Below are 25,347 nucleotides of genomic sequence, written 5' to 3' on the forward strand. Positions count from 1 at the left end.
TGCCTGTTATTCTGAACATCTCTTGACTTCCTACTTTTGCCTTCTAAACCCCTATGATGAAAAGGAGATCAAACCAAACAATCCTAAAGGAAATTAGTCCTGATTATTCATTGGACAGACTGATGCTGAAGTTGAAGCTCCAATACTTTGGCCAACTGATGCAAAGAACTGACTTATTAGAAAAGACCTGAAGCGGGAAAGATTGAAGGCAGGAGGAGAAGAGGATGACAGAGGATGAGTTGGTTGGATGGCATCACTGACTCAATGGACATGAGTTTGAGCAAGTTCCAGGCATTTGTGATGGACAGGGAAGCCTGTTGTGCTACAGTCCATGGGGTTGCAAAGAGTTGGACATGACTAAGCAACTGAACTGATGATGAAAAGGACACCTGACATTAAGTGTCAGTTCTAAGAAGGCATTGTAGGTCTTCACAGAACCAGTCATCTTCAGTTTCTTTGGCATTAATGGTTGGATTAATGGGCACAGACTTGGATTACTGTGATCTTGAATGGTTTGCCTTTGAAACAAACTGAGATTATTTTATTGGTTTTGAGATTGTACCCAAGTACTGCATTTCAGACTATTTTGTTGACTATTTGGTCTACTTCATTTCTACTAAGGGTTTCTTGTCCACAGTAGTAGATATAATGGTCATCTGAATTAAATTTGCCCATTCCCATCCATTTTAGTTCACTCATTCCTAAGATGTCAATGTTCAACCTTGTCCTCTTCTGTTTGACCACGTCCAATTTACCTTAATTCATTGGACCTAACATTCCTTGTCCCTATGCAATATTAAATCCTTTGACTTTAGGAACCATCTACTTATTAACAGCTTGTGACTCAGTTGGTAAAGAATCTGCCTGCAATGTGGGAGACCTGGATTCGATCCTTGGGTTGGGAAGATCGCCTGAAGAAGAGAAAGGCTACCCACTCCAGTATTCTGACCTGGAGAATTTCATGGACTGTATAGTCCATGGGGTCGCAGAGTCAGACATGACTGAGCGACTTTCATACTTTCTCAAACTTTAAGCTTAATTCCAGACCTCCTTCCCAAATGTCAGACTCATAACATCAACTTACTACTTTATGTCTCCAAAGGAATGTCAAATAGATGTCTCAAACATAACCTGAAACTTAACTACTGGTCTTCTTCTCCAAACCTGCTCTACCTGAAGTTTTCTCCATCTCAGCTGATAGCAACTCCATTCTTCTGGTTGCTCAGACCAAAAACTGAGTCATGTTTGACTCTACAACTTCCTTTTCTGAACTGCCATCATCTCTCACCTAGATTCTTGCAGTAGGTTTTAACAAATCTTGCTTTTGCTACTAACTTTCATAATCTTGTCCCAACAATATCCACAGTAGTCATTTAAAATATATGAAAATATGTCAATCTCCTTTTCAAAACATTCCAATGGTCCCTCATGTCACTCACTGAAAAAAATTAAACTCTTATCATAGGCTGTGAGTCCTTTTATTATCTGACTCAAGGTAATCACACTAACTTTTTCTCCTTCTGGTTTACTTTGGCCCAATGTGCAAGTATGTTCCCATCTTAGGGACTTGTCTTTAATAGATCCTTCTGCTAGTTATATTTGACTATTTCCTCTCCTTCAAATCTTTATTCAGATCTTATCTTCTCAGTGAAGCCTATCCTAAACTTCTTTTTATTTTTTTAAAAAATTTATTCATTTATTTATCTGCTCCAGGTCTTAGTTGCAGCACATGAAATCTTTTCTTTTCTTCTTTTTTATCAGTTGTGGCATGCATTCTCTTAGTTGCAGCATATGGGATCTAGTTCCCTGACCAGGGATCGAACCCGGACCGCCTGCATTGGGAGCCTGGAGTCTTAACCACTGAGCCACCAGGGAAATCCCTTAATTTTTTATTTTAACTTTTTTGTGCTGAGCTGAGTTTTCATTGCAGAGCATGTGCTCCCTAGCTGTGGTGCACAGGATCAGTAGTTGTAGTGTGCAAACTTAGCTGCCCAGTGGCATGTGGATTTTATTTTCTTCATCAGGTATTGAACCCAAGTCCTTTGCATTAGAAGGCAGATGCTTAATCCCTGAACTACCAGTGGAGTCCCCTAAGTTTCTTTCTAAATACTGCCATCTGCCCAGGACTCCTGATTGCCTTATGCTACTCTACTCTTCGTTTTATTCTACAGCACCTGTCATTTTTAAAATAGTCTATAGCTTCCTTTTTTGCTGTTAAGCTTATTTTTATCTATCTTCCCTGCCAGACTTTCAGCTCCATGAGGAACAAGAATCTTTGTTAGTTTGGTTCACAAATGTATTCTAAGCATCCAGAACAATGCCTGGCCACATAGTAATTCCACAATTAAATAGTTGTTGAATGACTTCAAGGATTTTCCAAGTGCACTCTTTGAGTGAGTGTGCATGTGAATAGAGGCAATGTACTGACCTATAAGAAATAGTTATATGGTTGTTGGGGGTTAGGGATAGTTAGGGAGTTTGAGATGGATACGTACACACTGCTATATTTAAAATGGATAATCAACAAGGACCTACTGTATAGCACATGGAACTCTGCTCAATGTTATGTGGCAGCCTGGATGGCAGGGTAGTTTGGGGGAGAATGGATACATGTATATATGTATGGCTGAGTACCTTCACTGTTGACTTGAAACTATCACAACATTGTTAATAGACTATACCACAATACGAAAGTTTAAAAAAAACAATTGTACAATTAGGCATAATATAAATACTAAGAGTAAAGGAGTATTATTTTTTAAGTGGTAGGAGAATATCTAAACAGGTGACTGTGATATCAGAAAAGGGAGGTGAGAATTTTACCAGCATCATGCTGATTACGGAAAGTATATTCTATATTTATTCCAAAGATGAAACAAACCACTAAATCTGGATTAAATTAAAAAACAAACACATTTTCAAAGTCTCAGATTAAATGTATGATTACAAAGTGAGCAGACAATTTCACATGCAATGTATATAATTTCGTGGCACTGTTACTTTAGAAGTACACTTTATAGTAAGTAGTCATCGTTTTAAGACATTGCAATGAATTACAAAAAATTCCTGAGCATGATTTTACATTGTAATTCTGAAGAGAATATAGATTAAACAGTCTGTTACCACAATCTCAGTCAGAAAGAATGTTCTGAATTCTTCTCTTTTTTTTTTGGCTATACCACAGGCATGTGGGATCTTAGCTACTTTTAACCAGGAATCGAACCTGTGCCCATTACAGTGGAAGCACAAAGTCTTAACCACTGTATCGCCAGCGGAGTCCCAAAAAGTATGCTCTAAATTCTTCATATGCTTGTTCTATTTGTAACCACAAACACTCACATTACTACTGAATTGAAGCGATTTTTCTCCAGTTAACTTTCTTCCTCTGGACCCTCTAGCTATCTACACATTTGAAGATTTGTTGAGTATTATTTTTCTTTATCTTATGAGCACTATCTGTTCTAAACAATTAAACTTAAAAAAGGATGTTTGGTTAGTTTGCAAAATACTCCATTATATTTTCTATACTAAAGTTTGATCTTACCTGCTTAGAAGAAAATGATGACAACAGTCTGTAAATTTCATCTTTGGAATATGTAAATCGAAATGTAGCCTCAGCACCCTTGTTGGAAGGACTTGAGATGATTTCTTTGTTAGAATGTCCACACTCTGTACATTTATGCTTTTCAATTGCTTCAACAGGTGTATATTTTATACTTAAATCTGCATTAAAATTTAATTTCTTCTCTTCGATAATAGTTCTGAGTACCTGTATCTTTTCTTCATGATTTTCAGTTCTGAAGTTCTTGTCAGCTTTGGTCTAAGAGAAAATATACAAAAAACCACCCACAATAAACAGGAAAAGACAAAAATCAGGCAATTTATTTGAAAGAGAGTAAAGCAAAGAAGTTAAGAGTGAAGGCACAAAAGTGAGACTGCCAGTATTTAAATACAAATTCGATAACCTTGAGAACATTGCACAATAACCTCTCTGTACCTAGTCTGATTCCTAGTCTATAAAATAGGGATATTCACCACACCTGGCCCAAAGGTTGTTATGAGAAATCAATGAAATAATGTATATGAAGGGCTTAGAACATAGCAAGCTTTCAAAAGTTAACATATTAATAATTAAAAAGCAAGTTGCCTAATAGATCAGATGTACAATATATTCCTATTTGTGTAAAAAAAGAAAAGAAACGATAAAGCTAACCCTTCAGAAGCCTTATATACCAGGCACTATTTTGAGCATTTTACACATGTCAATTAATCTAAGTAGACATTTCAAGACTTGAGCCCTGTCTGCCTCTTAATCTTTTCACTCCACTGCCTAATTGAAAAAAAAAAAAAGAGAAAAACTTCTATATGAGTGGAAAATTACTGGAAAAATAGACAACCCACCGAGTGTTCACCCTTGAGAAGGCAAACTGTGAAGAGACAGATCTCTGGAGTAGTGGCAAGCTTGCTTTTTCTTGCATTATCTTTCATGTTGTTTGGACTTTTTGATTTTTTTAACCGCGCTCATTTTTGCATGAAAAAGACTGAAGTAAACAACCTAGTTGTTTAGTTAAAACTAGCTGTTTAATTAAAACAACCTGGTTGTTACTGGTTAAAACTAGTTGTTTAGCTAAAACAACCTGGATGTTTAGTTAGCTGTTTAATTAAAACTTTCAATTAAAACACATGAACCTATTTACAAAATAGACTTACAGACATAGAAAAGAAACTTCTGGCTACCAAAGAGGAAAGGATGGGAGAGGGATAAATTAGGAGCTTGGGCTTAACAGATAACAAGCTACTATATGTAAAATAGATAATCAGCAAGGTCTTACTATATAGCACAAGAAACTATATTTAATATCTTATAATCAATAATAGAAAAGAATTTTAAAAAGAATATATATATATATATATTTGAATTAGCTTTCTGTTCACCAGAAATTAACATAACACTGTAAATCTACTATACTTCAATAAAACAAAACTTTCTTTGCCAACTTGGTTACTGTCAGGCGTCAGTAGGAGAGCTGTTAATCTCGACAATTAAACTCTCTTTCCAGAGGTCCCCTGAAGCAGGTTGCAACTCTTGTCTGGAAAGAGACACTCATTTCTTTAGTCAGTGACACAGATGGGACTTGGTAGCATACATTGAGTGACTTTTATGCACGGTGAATGCTAAGATCTGAATGTGTATGTCTCCCCTTAAATACATGTGTTAAAATCCTAATGCCCAATGGGATGGCATTATTAATAGAAGGTGGGGCCTGTGGAAGGAGCTTTCATGAAAAGACTAGTGCTTTTATAAAAGTGACTCCACAGAACTCCCTAGTCCCTGGAAACCATGTGAGGATACAGCAAGAAGTCTGTAACCTAGAAGAGGGCCCTCACCTGACCCTGTTAGCCCTCTGATCTGAGATGCCCAGTCTCCAGGACTGTGAGCAGTGTTGTTTCAAAGCTACCTGGTTCCTGGTATTTCATTATAGCAACCCAAGAAGACTAAGACAAGAAACCCAAAGTTATCATCTAATGGGAAAGATTGAAATGTATATAATTTTCCTTAAAGGAAGGTGCTCAATGAAAAGGGGAAGAGTAACATAACCATGTCACTTCCCTGCTTAAAATCTTTGTCTTCCCACTGCCTTTGAGATAAAGTCTAAACTAGATTTGTTCCTAGTTAGTCTCTCCCTATCTATACTCCAGCCCGCTGATCTCCTTTCCATTTCCACCGCCTATGTTTCCTCCCACCACAGGGCTCGTTTATGTTGTGTTTACTCTCTGGAAACTTCTTTACTTCCCCTGCCTCCTCCACCTTCCCATAACACAAACATTATACACACTCATACACACATACATACTATATATCCCTAGGTCTGGTGAATCCCACTACTATTTCAAGTCTGAGCTTAAACATTACTTCTTTAGGGAGATGTTTCATCATCCCACCGACTAACAAATCTGTTTCCTATAAGCTCTCATGGTTCTTCTTACAAAACGAAAAACTCTTCCCTTTTATAATTGCTTATTTAATAGACTTTCAGATGGTAAACTCCTAGAAGTCAGGGACCATACCCATTTTACCCACATGCCACTGTAGTTTCACCATTTAGTAAATTGCCTGGTGAAAAGTGGATGACAGTAAAAAAATTATTAAATTTAATATGCAGCTTCAATATAGCTAACATAACATATGTTTTGAGTGCTTACTCTGTGTCAATAGTTACTAAAAGTATTTTACATAAATATTTAATTTCCTATCTTTTAATTTCTCAAATTATCCCCATTTTACAGATAAGAAGATAAAAGTTAAAAAATGCGTCCAAGATCACACAGCTAGGGAGTGGCCCAGTCAGCAATGAAACTCAGGAAGTCTGATTCCAGGGCAGAATTGTTCATTTTTATGTTACACTGCCAAAGAGGGCTTGACAAATTCTCTGTGGTAAATAAAGAAAAGGTTCATAGAAAAGGTTTTCTTGAAGAACATTTGGCCTTGAAAAATTAATACATATATATATATATCATGCAGTAACATTGTATGTTATATTAAACTGAATCACTTTACTGTACTCCAGAAACTAACACAGCATTGTTAATCAACTATACTTCAATTAACAAAAAGAGAGCGAGATGAATAAATTTCTATTGCCTTGAAATTGAAAGAAGCAATTGAAGACAATTCCACTCTTTCCACAATTTCCATGCTGAGAAGTGCCAAAGCTGAACAAAATGGCACCGGAAAACTCTCTCTCTCTAACTCTTCTAGAAGGCTAAGTTCTTCCTAGTTCATTGTCTTCTAATTGGTTGTAGGATTAGAGTGGCATAATTTGTAGGCTCTTGTGCTTACATCTGAATTGGCTAGAAAGGAACCAGCCCTGGGCAAGGATCAACTTAGTTGTGTGAAGCACTGCTTGCTGGTATAAAGGAATATTAGTCAGGGTGTCAGTTAGAATGCTGTTGAATGGTCTTGTTTCACTATGCTAGAATGGTAGTAGTGAGTCAAGTCTGAAATAGTGAGGGTTGGGTCATCCCCCAGAAAGCCTAGAGACAAGAGCTAAATTGAAAAGCCCCAAATCCATCCATTCAAAAATAAGTCTGAGCTCAGTGATAGGCATTCAGAGATGGACCAATATGTGGGATCATTCTGAAGAGAACAAAAGCCTTTGAAGAGTGGTCAAGAGGCAAGATTACAGAAAGCAGGAAGACACAAAGATGAAAGTAAGTTTCTTTATGAGAATCAAATAAACAGATGTTGGAGAAGCTGAAATCAGAGAGGGGGCAAGTGTGGCTGTGTCTTCCAGAAGGTCTTTATAGGGGTTAGGGAAATCTATCCTGATTAAAAATTTATCAACTGATGCTTCTTGAATAGAAACAAACATTACTTGTGGCCCTGGGAATGGAAGAGATAGAACAACTCAGAAAATACTTCATAGTTCAAACTGAGGAGGTTTGGAGAGAGAGTGGAAATAAAAAGTAAAGAGAAAAGATTATTAGAAGTTTCACTAAAAGTTTGTATGTACAAATAAGGAATAAAAAAATACATTACTTACTATTATTATTAAAAGCATCTCTCACTAATTGACAAAAGGAGCCTGGAAAGAGCAGATTGCTGAAACCTTATGAGTCATCCTTAACTAAGGTACCTAGCCAAACCACATCCCCTTTTAACTGTTAAATTTCAGGATAATTTGAAAGATAACAGTAGATAATGAATATAGTTCTCTATTATCTTCAAAAGATCATCTTCTCTGCCTAGGTCTTCAATATTGGCATGTTCTAGAATTCCATTCTCTCTGTTCTTTCCTCTCTCATTATACACCTCCTGGACTGGCCTTAAGCAGTCTCAAGACTTCAGTGATGCTCTGGTATATGCTGCTGGTACCTAAATTTCTGTCTCCAGTTCAGACTCCACCCTCACATGTATATATTTTATATAATCTATTTTGGTCAAGATAACTCTACCCAGAGATCAATTGTTATCTTCTTCTTGGAATTAACTCTTCTTTGGGAACATTCCCCATCTCCCCTTCCAACACACACACACATGCACATGCACACACACCCACACACACATCTCAGGTCTTCTCTGATGGCCTACCATCCACTGGAGGTCTCCTTTGACTTCATGTCTCCATATTTTTCATCTATGGTGAGTTTACTTTGCATTGGACCCTGTTCTAAGCACTTTGTACTTATTAACACAGTTAATCTTTTCCAAATTCCTATGAAATATATATTATTATTACCCCACTTTATGATAAGAAACTGAGATTCAGGAAAGGTAATTAAGTTGCCTGGAGTCATGTAAATGATAAGTGAAGGAATTTATCAGAATTCAAACCCAAGGAGTCTTATTCAGAACTGAGCACTTGACCTTATGCTCTGTTGTCTCCAATTCATTACTGAACTGTTGGTTCTTAAGACTGAGCTGCATCTCATATCTCCTTCTCTGCCTCTAGTATTACAGACACAGTTCAGTTTTTCATCATCTCCTTGGACCATAAAATAGCCTTCTTCACTTATTATCTCTGTTGTTGTCTCCTCAAAATTCATCTCCACAAAACACAAAGATTTCAAATGCAACTCTGACCATGTTATGATCCTCAGAGGTTCCTTTATCATCCTCAGGATTATGCCCAAGTTACTTAGTATGGCCTATGAGTATCTTCATTTGACTCCTACCTATGACTCCAAATTTGAATCCATAATAAGTTCATTGCAGACTATAGTTCCTTTCAAGATAGCAGCTTCTATAGGCATAGTCTTACTTGTTCCCCAAGAATATCAGTATATAACAGATAAACTAACATGTAAATATACAATAAATTTTATTTGTTCACTGCCAAGTTTTCTAAATGCATGTAGAGAGAGTAGTTGGAATGTTTATTAAGCCTGTTTTCACTTCCTGTCAACCTTAATGGCAATTCCAATTATATGTTCACTTGAATATGGGTTATTCCCTCCATTAAAAAAAAGCATTTGCTTTCTAAAGCAAGAGTGTCAGTATTCTGCATGCATTTAGTTACTATTTCAGTAATCATTTATTTCCCTGGAGGAGGAAATGCAACCCACTACACTATTCTTATCTGGAAAATCTCATGTACAGAGGAGTCTGGTGGGCAATAGTCCATGGGGTTGCAAAGAGTCAGACATGACTGAATGACTGAACACACAATTATTTATTTAGCATGATATATGATGTTAGTTTCTTAGGATTCCATGGTAGATAAAATGACTAGAAACTCAACTAAAGGTAGATATGATACAGCAAAATCAACACCTGAACAGAAAGAAAAAGCAAAGGCTATTGCATAATTTGCAGAAGAGGCATCTAACCAAAATCAAAGATTCAGAGGAGAAAGCGGAGGGTGGTGTAGCAATTAAAAGCCAGATGAAGAATGACCTTTTCCTCCCTGTTAAGGAGATAGATCATTATCCAGAAGGCTACAGGGAGACAACACCAACTTTAAGCAACAGTGTGATAAGGTCAGATTTATCATCTATCTTCATACTGAAGTGTGTGGAATGAATTGAAACTGCACAAAACTAGAGGTCTCAGACTGATAGGAGGACTAACATAGTAGCCCAGATGGAAATGATGAAAGCCCAAGGCAGAGGGCATGGCAGTGGGAATGGAGAAGACGAAACAGAGATAAGAGACTTTACAAAATAATGGAACTTGCAGATTGATTGGATGTTGTGGGCTTTGAGGGAGATGGACCTGTAGAGGGCTTTAGGAAGATTTACAGATTTTTGAGTTTAATGATTAGGAAGATATTGTTTCAATTACCAAGCAGGGAATTCAAGAGAAGAAACAGAGGATTGGCAATAAGATGGGATATAATGTTTGGCTATGTGAACTGTGTGATGTTTGCAGTCAACTAGCTACACAGACCAACCTGAAAGTGAAAGTGAAAGTCACTCAGTCGTGTCTGACTCTTTGTGACCCCATGGACTATACAGTCCATGGAATTCTCCAGGCCAGAATACTAGAGTGGGTAGCCTTTCCCTTTTCCAGGGGATCTTCTCAACCCAGGGATCGAAACCAGGTCTCCCACATTACAGGTGGATTTTTTACCAGCTGAGCCACAACACAGACCAACCTAGACAGCATATTATAAAGCAGAGACATTACTTTGCCCACAAAGATCTGTCTAGTCAAAGCTATGGTTTTTCCAATAGTCATGTATGGATGTGAGAATTGGACTATAAAGAAAGCTGAGCACAGAAGAATTGATGCTTTTGAACTGTGGTGTTGCAGAAGACTCTTGAGAGTCCTTTGGACTGCAAGGAGATCCAACCAGTCCATCCTAAAGGAGATCAGTCCTGAATATTCATTGGAAGGACTGATGCTGAAGCTGAAACTCCAATTCTTTGGCCACCTCATGCAAAGAGTTGACTCATTGGAAAAGACCCTGATGCTGGGAGGGATTGGGGGCAGGAGAAGGGGAGACAGAGGATGAGATGGCTGAATGGCATCACCGACTTGATGGACATGAGTTTGAGTAAGCTCTGGGACTTTGTGATGGACAGGGAAGCCTGACATGTTGCTGTCTATGGGGTTGCAAAGAGTCGGACACTACTGAGTGACTGAACTGAGTTACACAGATATCCAGTTCAGAGGGAGACCTGGGCTATAAATGCAGTATTTGTAAGCCATCTGGATGGAAGGGAAATCTAAAGCCACAGGAGGGAATGAAATTGCCCAATGTAGAGAGAGATTGTGAAACAAGATGGAAACTCTGGTAGCAGCAATATTTAAGGGCTGTTTCAAGTAAAGGGAACTCAAGGAAGCTTAAGATGAACTTTGGTGAAAACAGTTTGGGTAACAAGATAACAGAGGTTTGGTGTTATGGGCTGAACTGTGACCCCCCCCCCCCCCCCCTGCAAAATCCACCAATTCCTGATTTCAATTACCTCAAAATGTGATGGCATTTTGAGACAGAATCTTCAAAAATGTTGTTAAGTTAAAATGAGGTCATTAGGATGGGCTGTAATCCAGTATGACCAGTGACCTTATAAGAAGGGGAGATTAGAATCAGTCCAGCATGGAGGGAAGACCATGTGGAGATATAGGAGATAGCCCCCTACTGTCAAGGAGAGGGACGTCAGGGGAAACCAACCCTGCCAACATCTTGATCTTAGACTTTCAGCCTCTGAAACTGTGAGAAAATAAATGTCTGCTCTTTAAACCATCCAACTTGGGGTACTTTGTGATGGTGGCCCTAGGAAACAAATCCAGTTGGGGAATTCATGGGAAGTACGAAAATTGAGATAGCAAGTGTAGATGAGAAGAGTATGTAGAGATGAGGACATCCTTTCTGTGTTTTTGTGTTTTAAAGGAGAATCTTAAAGATATTTACATATTAAGGACAGGGTGGAAAATGATGGAGACAGAGGTTGAACTGAGCATCAAGTAAGTTTGTACATAAGTACAACTTTGGAAAAAAAAAAAAAAACCTGAGAAGATTCTTATCTGTGGCTTGGATATTCTCTGTCCAGTTGGAGTTCCTGCCATCTAGTAAGATAGGCAGAATAATAAGTTAAAGAGCTGGAGGGGGTTGTCTAACATTTTAAACTACCCTGTGGAGACGGGGGAGGTGTGGACCTGCTGAGACGGGTGGAAGACCTGGGTGTGGTTATAATGCTACCCATTCCTGAATTATTAGCATGATTTTCTCTATGGTGCCCAGTAAGGTAAGTTTACGTAGAAAAATAATGGGGTTCATCCAAAGATGGAGTTTTTCTAGAAGGAATAGAAAGCAAGGACAATGATAATACTATCAAGAGTGGTAAAAAATGGATATAGATTGATTAGAGGAAAAAACTGGACATAGGAGGAGCAAAATAGACTGGAAGGAAAATAGATGCCCCCAAACTGGGTCTGCTGCTGCTGCTGCTAAGTCACTTCAGTCGTGTCCAACTCTCTGCGACCCCATAGACGGCAGCCCACCAGGCTCACCCGTCCCTGGGATTCTCCAGGCAAGAACACCAGAGTGGGTTGCCATTTCCTTCTCCCAAAACTGGGTCTAGATGGGGTTTAAGACTAGATTAGTGGTCCCAAGTGAGGATGGGAACTGAGAGACTGGATAGTTGTGATGAGGCAAGACATAAAATGTTTCAGATTTCAGAGGCAGCATAGTTCTGGTGAATACAAGGTTAAGGATGTGTCTAGAAAATTAGTGTCTCTACTAGAGTAGATATAGGAAGTTAAGAGGCAGCAAGAAATTACTGGCAATGTACATGATATAAAATCGCTCAATATTTTGTTAGGATTTGGGGTGGAAAGGATGATTATAATATAGGTGCACTTTCCAAACCTTTGTTGACCTCCAAAATCTTACGTTCTCATGGAGATTCAGGTTTAAAAAGAATTATAATGAAAACCTGAAACCTGATTTACAAATTGTTACTTTCAACAACAAAAGTAGAAATGACAAGACAGACAAGTGAAAAGGAACTAATTCATTCATGTAATCATCACTTCTGATTTATGGTAACCAATAAACCTTGAGTGAAAATGTAACTGCTAATCAACCAGAACTGCATTTAACCAGAACTAAGTCTTCTTCTGTTTATACTTTTAAAAAGAATAGCAAATATTTATTGAGTGTTTGCTATGTGTCAGTAACCTGAATGTTTCACCTATTTAGACTCATTTATCTTTACAGGGTAGGCATTATTATTTCTATTTTACAGATGAGGAAACTGAGGCACGATGAGGAGAAGTAATCTTCCCAAGGGCTAGGATTCCAAACTCTGCAGTGTGCTCTGGAGTCAAGGCTGCCTTTGCGAGAAGAGGCATTGAGGGAAAGTGAATGTGTCAGAGTAAGATGTCATTATTAAGGGATATTCCCCGCGGAATGATAGGTTCATAGAATTCTCTCAAAAAATGAAAGGTAGTAAATTATTGCCCATAAGTAACTAAAACAAGTTTTTAAAAATTGTCATTCAGTACAATTTTGTTGAGCACCTATCCTACACATACTTTGAGTGACAGCTGGTAATAGGTTATAAGGAAGTAAAATATGCATTCTCTGCCTTTAGACACTATCATAAGAATATACATGAAAAAGTAGGTAAAATATGCCAAAGAGTATTAGAAGGTGTAGAAAATAATACTTTCCTAAGAAGTAAAAATAGAGATTTCCACTCAATAAACTCAAGTTCTTTAATGTTGAGCTAGTTGTGGACCTTAACAGATTAGGATACTGGGAGCATTAGCATTACTAGCACCAAGGTGGGGGGGATGATTTGGGGACTTTAACAGGCCCCCAGCCAACTCTGTCAGCATCCTTCTTCAGGTGGCATGAAATAAACACTCAGGTCCACAATCCCTATCAACTTTTTTATAAGCTTAATGCCAAAACTCATTTGGAGGCATTAATCTGATCTGAACTGAAAAAGAGTTATTTATGATCTTCATTTCTCCCACTTTTTGTAAATATCAGTTAATTTTGCCATAGATATGTTAATGTGTTTGATTCTAAGATGCTGCTCCCAACTCCACCTGGGATGTAAGTAATATATAGGATAAGCACCACATCATCCTTGTAAAATTCAAATCCTTCTGACTTAGGAATCACATCTGTTTTCAGAGTTGTAGATCAGGGACAACAGTTTGCTTACTTTCCAACTGTAGCTTCAAGATCAGTCCTGATCAACCCTCTAGCCCTCATCTCTTGGTTCACACCTGTTACTAACCTTACAGAGAAGCTAACAGGCTGGTGACAGTGTGAAAGAAAAACTGTACAGCACAGACCTGAGAACTAAAAAAAGCAAACAAACCACAATAGCCCTTCTTGCATCAGCAATGACAAAGCTTCTCTTCTTTGGTATACTCTTTCAAAGACAGTAGAACATGTGTAATACTTCTTAGAAAGATGAAAAGTCCCCTTCAAAAAATATGCTTAAAGAAAGTTAACCTGGCATGATGGGAAACATCAATAATGTTCCCTTAGATTTGTGGAAAACTGATTTTTTTTCTGGACTTACAGGTACCAAAAATATGACAGTGTGCACATGGGGGAAAGAATGCCAGTCAAATATTTGAGACATTAAACATCTTTAACATTTACAAGACAGGATGATCACTTCAGGCTGCAATGAGTAGGGACTGATTTATAACATTGTTAGAAATAAAAGGAATACTAACTACAATTATGGAAAAGTAATATGTTTCTCAAACTGACGAGATTGACAGCAATAATAAAGGACATTGTTGTGACTAACTAAAGTAAATTTTATGGGTCACCAGTGGAACCATTTAAAGAAACAGATTATTGTAGTTCCTGGATCAGAGTAAGTTATTTATTCTTCTTTATTATATCTTGTTTAAGTCAAAAATGAATCTCTAGAGGTGATAAATGCTATTCCTTTGAATGGGGGCAGGTACAGTTTGTGGATCATTTTAGAGAATTTAGGTGACTTATAGAGAGGCAGTAGGCTTGAGCTGGCATTTTGTAGAGTAAAAATCACTCTAGGAAATAATTTCACTAAAACTGGGGATGGGGGGTTTTGAGGTGAGTGAGAATAACCACTCACATTAGCCAAGCAGGTGTTACAAAGGGGACATGAAGGAAAACAAATCTAGACATGTTCTTGGTAGGTTAGCCAAAACCGAACCTCGAGAGTGTGGCAGCAGTGTACTCAGTCCTTAAGTCAGCACTAATTTAATTTTTAGTTTCATCAGAACCTCAGATGATTCTTTTCACAGAGATGAGATATTTGCCAAAACTCTACCACTAACTGCATGCTACTGAGGATTGATCATAGACTGCTGTGTATATTATCTAAAGAGACTCAAGCTACATCTCTTCTTTAAGTCAATCTTATGTTTACATTGAATTTTCATTCGACTGCATTTTTCACATCATTTAGAATGAAACTTATGGAAACAATTGGTCAGCTAGCTGAACAATGTATTGTCTTCTAAGAAGACTTACGTCATAGGTCAGCGAAGCCACGTTCCAGGGCCTGCGGTAGTGCGTCAAGGTGTTGCCATCCCAAACCCGGTCACAGAGTCCATTGTAGTACTGGTTGTCAAAAGGGGTGCTGAGTGGGTCCATGCCTAAGATGTTGATCCTGAGAGTGAACAGAGTAGCTTCAGGTATGGAGATACCTGTAGCGAATGCCAGGCAGCCCTCAGGAACTGGGAGAAGAGAGCTTCAGCTCATCGTGTCCCCAAAACCCGTGTGGTGGTGTGATAGAATCAGGAGCAGAAGCAAGAGCCTGGTCACCTCTGCTCTGCATCTGGGTGGGAGGTACACCTTAGGAAGGTCTTATAAACTCTTTTAGGCAACTAGGCCACTGTTGAGCCCAGTGAAAGAAATTCAGTAAGTAGGAAGCAAGAGACCATCTGGCTGTTAGAGTTGAATTCTCACTGATGTAACTCTTAGCTAACTTTCCTTGGTGAACTATAAGCCAATGCTACAATATCACCTCTTAAAATTGAGAACAGAGCATCTCAGGGGGAGGAGTATAACATATGCATATGATTTTTAATCTATGAATCAACACGGGGCCTCTTTCTCTCCCCATTCTCCTTAAACTTAAACCTTTTCCTCCAGCTGTCTCATTGTTTGTCACAACCCTTGTTCCCTCCAGACTTATTTTACTCTTATTACATTTTCCAAGAGGAACACAAAAATGTCACCATCCGGCAAGGCATTCTCAAAAGTTCTCCTTTTTTCTCCTAGCAAAATATTGTTATTTGGCAAACTTTAATTCAGAAATAGGAAGCTTGTTTAGCCTAAAAAATATTGACTTTGATTTGTAGGCCAAAAATCAATATATGAATAAGAAACAGTTCATTCTTTGTGAAGTGCTAATTGGTGAAACAATCCTTGCTGTCTAGACTGTATCTGGAATAAATGGCCCCAGGGCAAAGAGGCCAAAATAGAGGTTTGCTTCTCATATCCATAATGTAGCTTGGCACAAAAGCATAAATATGCTCTAAGCAAAACTCTAAGCAAAAGCTATTGCTCTGGATCACATCCCTGAGTCCAATGAGCTGGATTACAAATCTGGATGTTGGTTTCAAGAACAATTTGTCAAAGGGTTTGGATCGTAAACCCATTGCTAATGCAAGAAAAATAATTGGAAAAGTATCCTATTTCCAATGGGTTAAAAACAACATCTTCATATAAATAGCACATTCTTAATAAACTTTGAATCTACAAAGAAGATGAATATTATAGCTCAACTCAATGAAGGGCAAATTAAAGAAATGATTCAGTAATATCTTTCTTAAGGCTGATTGTATAGTTAGAATTAACTCCTTCTCACTATTTGCCCCACCAAAAGTACCTTTCATGAAAAATGCTATGGCCCTAAATTTCCAGTAAAGGGCCAAACAGTAGACTTAGTCAGTTGAACAAGGAAGAGAGGAAAAAAGAAACACTATATATCTAGTTTACATTCTTCAATATCTTATGCTAGATGGGAGATTAAAATTTTGGCTTCAGTTTTTCACCCATCCCTGTATTCACAGACATGTGAGAAATAAATATTTTAAAAAATATTGCTAAGGTTTTGATACAAATACATAGAATACTGGAAATAAGTGATCTGTGTTTGTTTCTTAAACAAGACCTCAAGTACTTTTTCTTTATTCTGTCGTGAACTTGTCTTCCATGTATCTTACTAACAATGACCCCGTACCTCTTTGTATTAAATGAATAATGACATTAATATTGGCTTATAATGATGCAAAGAGTCAACTCATTGGAAAAGACCCTGATGCTGGGAAATATTGAAGACAAAAGGAGAAGAGGGCAGCAGGGGATGAGATGGTTAGATAGCATCACCGACTCAATGGACATGCACTTGAGCCAACTCTAGGAGATAGTAAAGAACAGAGAAGTCTGGCATGCTGCAGTTCATGGAGTTCACAAAGTTCATACAGTTCATAAAGAGTAGGACATGATTTAGCAACTGAACAACACAGTAATGGTGATGTACTCTTAGGTGACTGTTGTATCTGTTATATCTATGAGTAGTGTAGTGCTTGTAATAAACAATGGGTAATATTAAGATAGTTAATATAGTCTTTGATTTCATTAAAATTATAGTCAAGGTAGGGGTTGGATACAATTACCAGTTTCAAACAATAGTCCAAGGATGAATGTGCATGTACCAAATGGGTAGTACAGGTAAGTGATGTACAAAGTTCCCAAGAGGAAGAGGTCCCCATGGCAGGGTCATAAAAATGGTTTTAGAAGGAGTATCATGATTTGATTTGAGTTTTGAAGATGGGGTCTGGAGGGCAGAAGGAATGAGTATACAAAATACTGTAAGTGGAAGGACTGCTCTGGTAGTCCAGTGGCTAAGATTCTGCACTCTCAATGCAGAGGTTCCAGGTTTGAACCCAGGTCAGGGAACTAGATTCCACATGCTGCAACTAAGAGTTCTTGTGCCACAACTAAAGATCTTAGAGTGCTGCAACTAAGACCTACTGCAGCCAAGTACATTTAAAATATTAAAAATGTTCTGTAGGTGGAAATACATGTAGCATATTTTTGGGTGGTAGTCTTCAGATTTTCTGGTTGTCTACTCTAATAAATCATGCCTCCTTGTACAGTTTTAGGTTGACATCTAAAATGTTTCCTTTTAAGTTTCAGTAGTTGCAAAGGATAAATTGGTGAAAGTGAAAGAGGAGAGTGAAAAAGTTGGCATTTTAAAAAGCAGAGACATTACTTTGCCAACAAAGGTCCGTCTAGTCAAGGCTATGGTTTTTCCAGTGGTCATGTATGGATGTGAGAGTTGGACTATAAAGAAATATGAGCACCAAAGAATTGATGCTTTTGAACTGTGGTGTTGGAGAAGACTCTTGAGAGTCCCTGGGACTGCAAGGAGATCCAACCAGACCATCCTAAAGGAAATCAGTCCTAAATATTCATTGGAAGAACTCATGCTGAAGCTGAAACTCCACTTGGCCACCTTATGTGAAGAACTGACTCATTTGAAAAGACCCTGATGCTGGGAAAGATTGAAGGCAGGATGAGAAGGGGACAACAGAGGGTGAGATGGTTGGATGGCATCACCGACTCAATGGATATGAGTTTGAGCAAGCTCTGGGAGTTGGTGATGGACAGGGAAGCTGGGGTGCTGCAGTCCATGGGGTCACAAAGAGTCAGACATGACTGAGCAACTGAATTGGACTAAAGGATAAGTTTCACAGCATGCTGTAAATATTTACACTTTAAAATATAATTATTGTGCTTCTTTAAAAAATAAATCCAATGGCATATAAATTCTGTAGTGATAGCAGGTATCAAGTAATGACAATGTTTATATTTCTTTGACAGCTGGATGTTTTATGGTATTCCTTCTGATTCTACTTTTTTAAAAAATAAACTTTATTTCTTAGAGCAGTTTTAGGTTCATGGCAAAATGAGTAGATAATAGAGTTCTTATATTCCCCCACTCCCTTTTATGCTTGAATCTGTATTTCTATTTCACTTCTGCTATAGAATTTTAACCTGAGATGGCTGGATGGCATCACCGACTCGATGGACATGAATTTGAGTAAACTCCGGGAGTTGGTGATGGACAGGGAGGCCTGGCGTGCTGCTATTCATGGTGTCGCAAAGAGTTGGACACAACTGAGCGACTGAACTGAACCGACCTGAATGGACTTTTATGCATGGAAGTTTTAAATGATCACCTTTTCACACTTTTCTGTACTCAAAAGGTATTAATTGAAGTTTTAAAAACATTAAATATTCTTTGACCATAAGGTCTAAGTGTTTAATAAATTCTTCTGGATTGAGTTACCATTTTTAGTAGTACATTTAAACATATTAAAATTTAGCAATACTTAATAAACATAAAATTTTTATTGGAAAAGCATCTCTCAGTGAAATGAATGGGGCTTCTTTTTAATTAATTGATTAGTTACTATACCCATGGTCGAGTATTACTTACTGCTAGAAAAAACATAGGGCTCAGCATCAACTTCATTTCTACTTTCCATTTGTATAGATGCAGCTGCTGAGAAACTTTATGCACATAAATAAGTAGATAAGAATAGAAGGAATTTTGTCATAGCAATGTCACTTAATTCCTCGATCTTCTGAGTTTTATGCCAAAAAAAGAACACATACTAGTCTTTAGTTAAATGTTATTTTTATAGTCCATTACCTGACAATTGATTAGGACATCTTTAAATGCTGTTGGTAATAAGAATTGGAGACCACTTGACTTACAAGGCCTTAGAGTCCAAGTCCAACTGAGTACAAAATTTGGAATTGATTCTTGGTTTTTCTATCTCATAGGGAAATATGAGATGGGTGAGGGATGTACTCTTCTTTTGGGAAGTGGGAGTTAGATGATTGTGAAAGAAGAGGTGAGACAGGAGAATGGATTTGACAACTGAATGAATGATCCTGAATCTTCAAGCTTATCAGTTGAAAAATCTGTATGTATGGAATCGAAGATTTATTATTAGTTACATTAGCTAAGTAACTAATAGTTGGGGAAACTGTTATTGTAAAACTCACCTATCTCCCCCCATGGAGAGTCTTTTTGCACCCCACAGTAAGATTACCCCAGTTTGAAGGGTTTTGTTCTAGGGAACAGCAAATTGCCCAGTTGGCTGGATCCATTTGGAAAGTTACAATGAAGCTGATCCACAGACTAAAGGACCTCTAAGGAAGAAATGTTTCAAAACTTTTGACTTGGTTCCACTGCTACAGAGACAGCCAGTCTAGTCTAGTATGAGCCAATTTTTTTTTCTGCCAAGAAACATGAAAACTTCTCATGGATGGAATGTCATCGCTTGGGAAATAAAAAGCATGTGTTCTTTGGCAGCACTTGGAGATGGCTGTTTTTACACCTGCACCTAAAACCCAGGGCAGTTCCAATTTACCAGGTGAGCAGAAGAGCAGCTCCCTCCACAGAAGTGGTGTTATGCTTAGATCACACACCGAAGTAACTCCTTGTGTATAGCACATCATTTATAGTTGGTATGGATTTTTTTTTTCCAATGGATGCAAGATGGGTTGGGGATTTCCCTTAAACACTTCTAAAGAATCTCAGATACCAACAAGAGGCTGAAATATTTGTGATACAAGTGAATTCTCCTGGCATGAGAATTTAAATGAAGAGTCCTTCAAATGAAAACAACTATAAATTTAATTAATTTATGAGTACTTGTGACTTTCATGTGTAAAAGAATCTGACTGTATGTGACTGCTATGACTTGTTGAGGTTTTCCAAACTGGAGAGTTTATAAGCATGTAGTTATGATTAGTTTGTTTATTCCTATTATCTCTATTTCAATATAGTTCCATAGCCCCATATAAGCATAATGGAGATATATAGTATTGATACATAAATATGTAACATCAATGGTATTGAAACAATCATGATTATTGATATAACAAGGCATGCTATTTTGAAATCTCTTGTTAAATATTAATTACTGATTTTTAGTACTCTCTATAGTCTTAATTCAAATATTTGGGTAATAAATAACTACTTAAGGAGTTTCATTTTCCAAGGTTAGCTATGCTTTGAAGTTAGGGAGCTGACTTCTGTGCTTTGTAGTGATGTGGGAGGATTGATGTGAGTAGTGAGGGGAATGTGGGAAGAAAGAGGGTTAGGTGACATGGTGAAAAAAAAAACATAGTTTTCTATCAGTCAGGGAAACTTGGGTTTTAGTTCTGCTAGCAACTAACGTGCCAAAAGGCCTTGTTTATTTTACTTAGTTCTATAAAGTGAATATAATGTCGCCCTTAACTATCTCACAGGATTATTATGAATAGCTAAGAGAGGGAATGCACAAAAAGATTTGGAAAAATTCAAAGTTACTGTGCAAATGAAAGCTGTCTGAGAACAATAGCTTTATGAAGACTAAATTAGCTACGGGTGATTGCCCGTGGTAATGAGGATTTTAAAATGGTTGGTGGACAGATTCTATCAGAGCCTACCTCATTTTCCACCTCTTAGCCAACTTTCCACACAGCTCAGACCCCACCCACTCACTTAGTCCTGCAGGCTCGGCTCTGTGATGTCATTAACAGCCGTGATCAAGGTAAGGCAGGAGGTGTTTAAGGAGTCTTGGCTGCTCTCTGGGATGCCTCATTCGGAAACTCCCTGGCAGATACCATAGAGTGAATTTTCTCTTAGTGTACAAAAGAAACCTATAGATTGCAAATGATTATGTTATAGCCAAGAGGGCTATGATTTCTGTATCCTTCTCCTATAAAATCAGATGTAGATTTGCATCGAATGAGAATCCATAACACAAGTAATGCCCTGCTTTGAGCCTGTTTGTTCGGTTCAGAGAGAAAACTCTCTTAGATTCCACATAAAGCAATAATTGTGTGGAAACAAGTGAAACTTCAGCTCTGTAATGAGAAGCAGAGTCCCAACATCAGCCCCACATGGCATCAGAACTGCTCCCTCTGATCTTTACCTCTTGGGCAAACTCCAGAATGCTGGGACCCCCTGAGAACTTACAACCAGGTAGAGATCCAAGAGAAGTTCCAACAGAACATTTCCAGTCTTCCTGGGCATTCAAATATTTGAATCGAATTACAAGACCTAATACTGGCAATTCAACTTCAAAGGTTAATGTGTCATTTTAATCTTGCTTTCATCTTCCAGAGGTTGATGACCAAGGGGTCTCCTCTCCTATTGAGCTCAGAAGTAATCACCTATTATCCTGATAGCCTAATCTATTCCATAGACACCTACTGAAGACAGGCAGTTTGTCCAAACTATCTTGAGCTGCTGATTCAGCACTTAACGTCTTTCAAGCTCAAATGTAATTCAGAATACAGACCCATAGGCTACTCTCTGTACCGGCTCAAACCATCTAGCACTCTAGCACAGCAAGAGAGGTGGGGATCACTTTCATTCATCCTCATCGACAAGGCCCAAGCGGAGTACAGACCCATATCCTGCTGTCCGTGCCAGCTCTGACTCTTCTACCACTCTGTTGCGGCAAGGGGGGCGAGGATCACGTTCACAGTTATCCTCATCTGAATAGTCTCCGCAGTCATTGTCATCATTACACAGAAGTCTATTCTTTATGCATCTGCCTGCAATCAAAATCAGGAAAGGCAGAAAGACACTGTGTATCACATGCCAGATTTCCTTTCTTTCTGAAGTTATCAAACATACTTTAAAGTGAGAGAGGAGTGACCACGCATTATATTTGGATTTTTTTTGTATCCACACTTGGAAGTATGAGGGTCAGGAAGCACATTTCCTTCTTTTGGCTTATAAAGGCACACAGAAACCCACACCAGGCAATGGGAGGATTACCTGTACCACACTGAAAGTCGTTGCCACAGTCATCCTCGGGGTCTTCGCAGGCCTCTGTGGGCACACACTGCCGTCGGTCTCCCAAGGCATCCACACACTTTCGCCCATTAAATTGTCCAAAGTTCTCAATGCTCCTCGAACGAAACTGCACAGAAACAGGTGGAAATGTTAGTATTTCTAAGGCCGAAAAGGGTTTCTGATCTAAAACTGCATCCATATCGCTGCAGACCTCCAACCACCAGCTGCGTCAAAGGTTTTAAGATGGAAGTCTGAAACATAGTCCCCGACATCACTTGAAGGAACACCTCATGTGGTGGGGTTGGCAGGCTCTTGTATAGAACATGGTTCCTCGTGACTTTTGTTCAGTCAGCTGTGCAGCATTCAGGTTTCCCAGTAAGGTTAGCCTAATCCATTTAGATATTTTCCTTTCATTCTGAGTTCGCAACGCAGCTGGTGGTGGTGGTGTGGGGAGGGAAGGTTCCTACCTCTTTGTCATTTTCCTGGCAATGCTGGCAATACAGTTGACATCTGGGGACACTGGTGGGGAATGGCAAAGAATACTTACCATTTGCTTGAGGCAGGGGTCACATTTCGACCACGCACTCCAGGAGCTCATCCTGCAGTCTATAGGCAATGGTGTGCCGTGTCTTTCTGTCGGCTCGTAACTAGGATAATAAAACATACCCGTTAATAATGACCATATATGCTTGCTTCCAAGAAGTCTTCACAAACGAGATTAATTTATTTACTCCTTTCTCTCTTTTGAACCTCAGTACTTATCCTTTTTACTCCATCTCTCATTTGACACTTGATCACATGTGGTATTGTATTTTCAACTCAACTTTTTGGTTTAATTCTTGTATTGCATTATAAATTAACCTTCGGCTTAAGGTGAAGAAAACTAGTAAGTCATCCAACTCAGGAATTTCTCATTGATTAGTCTTATTTTTTCAAATAGTGTGAAGCTAGGAACAGTCTTTCACTCTGTGCCCCTCAGAGAGTCTGGCAAAACTTCAAGTTGCCCTATTTCCCTGCAAATTTAAGCCAGTCCACCCAGCCATTCCTGCAACACCGCATAAATCAAGCTCTCCCACCCCTGCAATTTGTGTGTCCTGAACTTACAGCATCACACTCCACATCAGGACTTATTCCTCATCCTTTTTGAATTTCAGTGTATATTTCTTGGCACTTTTAACCTTCCCTCCCACCCCTAGCTGTGCTTTTCTGGTTTTGAACTTTTCTCTTAGTCTTGGTTCACCATTCAGGCTCTTTAGGTTGAAATACCACCTTGAATTACTATCTTATTCAATGGCCAAAAGAAAACCAACAACAGAAGGTATGAAACAATGACCCTATAAACTTCCTGCCCCGTTTTCCTAAAGTGGCACCTGTCCTTTTCATAATGCAGCTTTTAATTTTCATTTTGGAGGGATGGTAAGGCCAATCCCTCCTCCACAGCTCCAGTTGTCAGCATCTCTTCGAGCCCTTGTTACCTGAGTATTTCCTCCATTAAAAACTTGCCTTCACCACCAACTCCTTTCCATTTGTAGTAGAATGTATTCAAGTCCTTGACATTAAACATAAACAAATGAATGAACAAATAGAACACTCTTTCTGAACTTTACTTTTCCTTCCATCTACACCTACTTCCCCCCGGCCTTCACAATGACACTTGAAGGAATTCCTAGAGATATATTTCTGTTTCTTTCTGTTCCAAAATAATAATATGTCTCAGTTCATCCTTAACTACCCCCCAAATTCATCTTTTTTAGGCCAACTTTCTGGAAAAAGTAGTTTGCACTCTGGTATTTTGTTCCTTACCTTCCAATCACAGCTCAACTCTCCTGTCCTAAGGTCATTGCTCTTCCAAAGTCAACAGTGACTCCAAGAGGCCTGCTGCCTTGATCCCCTTCAGTCCTTATCTCACTGACCACTTCACAGCCATCCATGAGGTTGACCACTCCTGCTCTTTAAGATAGTCTCTTTCCTTGGACTGAATGACACCAGACCCCTTTCATTGCTTCTTTCCCCTCTGTCCTTTGCTCCTACTCTCCTGGGCAGATTCTGTGTCTTTTGGCAGTCTCAGAAATGCTGTTTTTTTCTCTAGTTGCTGTCTTTGGATTTCTTTTTCTTTCTACATTTCCCCCAAGGGTTTGGTGTTCATGTATATGTTAAGGACACCCAGAGATAAGTCTGCAGCCCAGAAATCTCTTCTGAAATTTAAACCCTTGGATATAACCCCTAACTGGATATCTACATGTGAATGTCTTCATGGCTCATGAACTTAAGAATGTGTGTTTTCTGTGCGTCCAACTCTCTGCGACCCCATGGACTGTAGCCCACCAGGCTCCTCTGTCCATGGGATTCTCCAGGCAAGAATACTGGAGTGGATTGCCACTCCCTTCTCCAGATGATCTTCCCTACCCAGGGATCCAACCCGGGTCTCCTGCATTGCAAGCAGATTCTTTACCGTCTGAGTTACAGGGAAGATTCCATGAACTTAATGTTTCTCCAAACAAACTTAGTACTTCTTCTCTCAAGGTTGTTCCTCCTGCATTTATTGCCTTGGTAAACAGTGCCTCCATTTACGCAGTCACCCTAACCAGAGTGGTATTTGTGTTGTCGAACCTCATCCCCCAAATAGAATCAACCACTAAAACATTTTCTTTATCTTTGTAAATGACTCTCAAATCCTTCTACCCTTCATCTTTTCTAGACATTTCTCTGGTCTACACAAACATTTTAACTCTCTTAGATGACAGCAATTTCTTTCTAATCTGGTTTCCAGAAATCATCAAGAGAGAAATTTTTAAAATGCAAAGCTGATCATTCATTCCTCTACAGAAACTCTTTAATAGTTTCTCTCTGTTTTGAAGAGAAAGTCTGAATTTCTTGACATGATACGGTAGGCAGAGTAACAACCCCAAAGACATCTATGTCTTAATCCCCAGAATCAGTGAATATGTTACTTCACATGGCAAAACTCTGAGCATGCGATTAAGAGGAGATTATTCTGTATGTAATCTGGATGAGCCCATTCTAATCATGTGAGCTCTTAAAAGCAGAAGAGTGGTTCAG

At 38.6% G+C, this 25,347-nt stretch overlaps 1 protein-coding gene across 3 annotated transcripts in view; it reads right to left on the bottom strand.

Moving 5' to 3' along the window:
* Positions 1 to 25,347, bottom strand: part of C9 (complement C9) — a 62,487-nt gene that overhangs the window by 24,233 nt on the left and 12,907 nt on the right. For all 3 annotated transcript variants that reach the window (XR_002313333.2, XM_020890357.2, XM_070476615.1), the window contains exons 2-6: positions 22,835 to 22,934; positions 22,270 to 22,414; positions 21,896 to 22,043; positions 14,940 to 15,078; positions 3,545 to 3,820 (exon numbers count right to left, since the gene is read on the bottom strand). Coding sequence is in view for 2 of the 3 variants with exons in the window: in XM_020890357.2 (XP_020746016.2) it covers positions 3,545 to 3,820; positions 14,940 to 15,078; positions 21,896 to 22,043; positions 22,270 to 22,414; positions 22,835 to 22,934 (808 nt within the window). In the remaining variant the exon portion in view is untranslated. The remainder of the gene's footprint in view (positions 1 to 3,544; positions 3,821 to 14,939; positions 15,079 to 21,895; positions 22,044 to 22,269; positions 22,415 to 22,834; positions 22,935 to 25,347) is intronic.

The sequence above is a fragment of the Odocoileus virginianus genome, chromosome 14, assembly GCF_023699985.2.
Source record: "Odocoileus virginianus isolate 20LAN1187 ecotype Illinois chromosome 14, Ovbor_1.2, whole genome shotgun sequence".
Taxonomy (NCBI): Eukaryota; Metazoa; Chordata; class Mammalia; order Artiodactyla; family Cervidae; genus Odocoileus; species Odocoileus virginianus.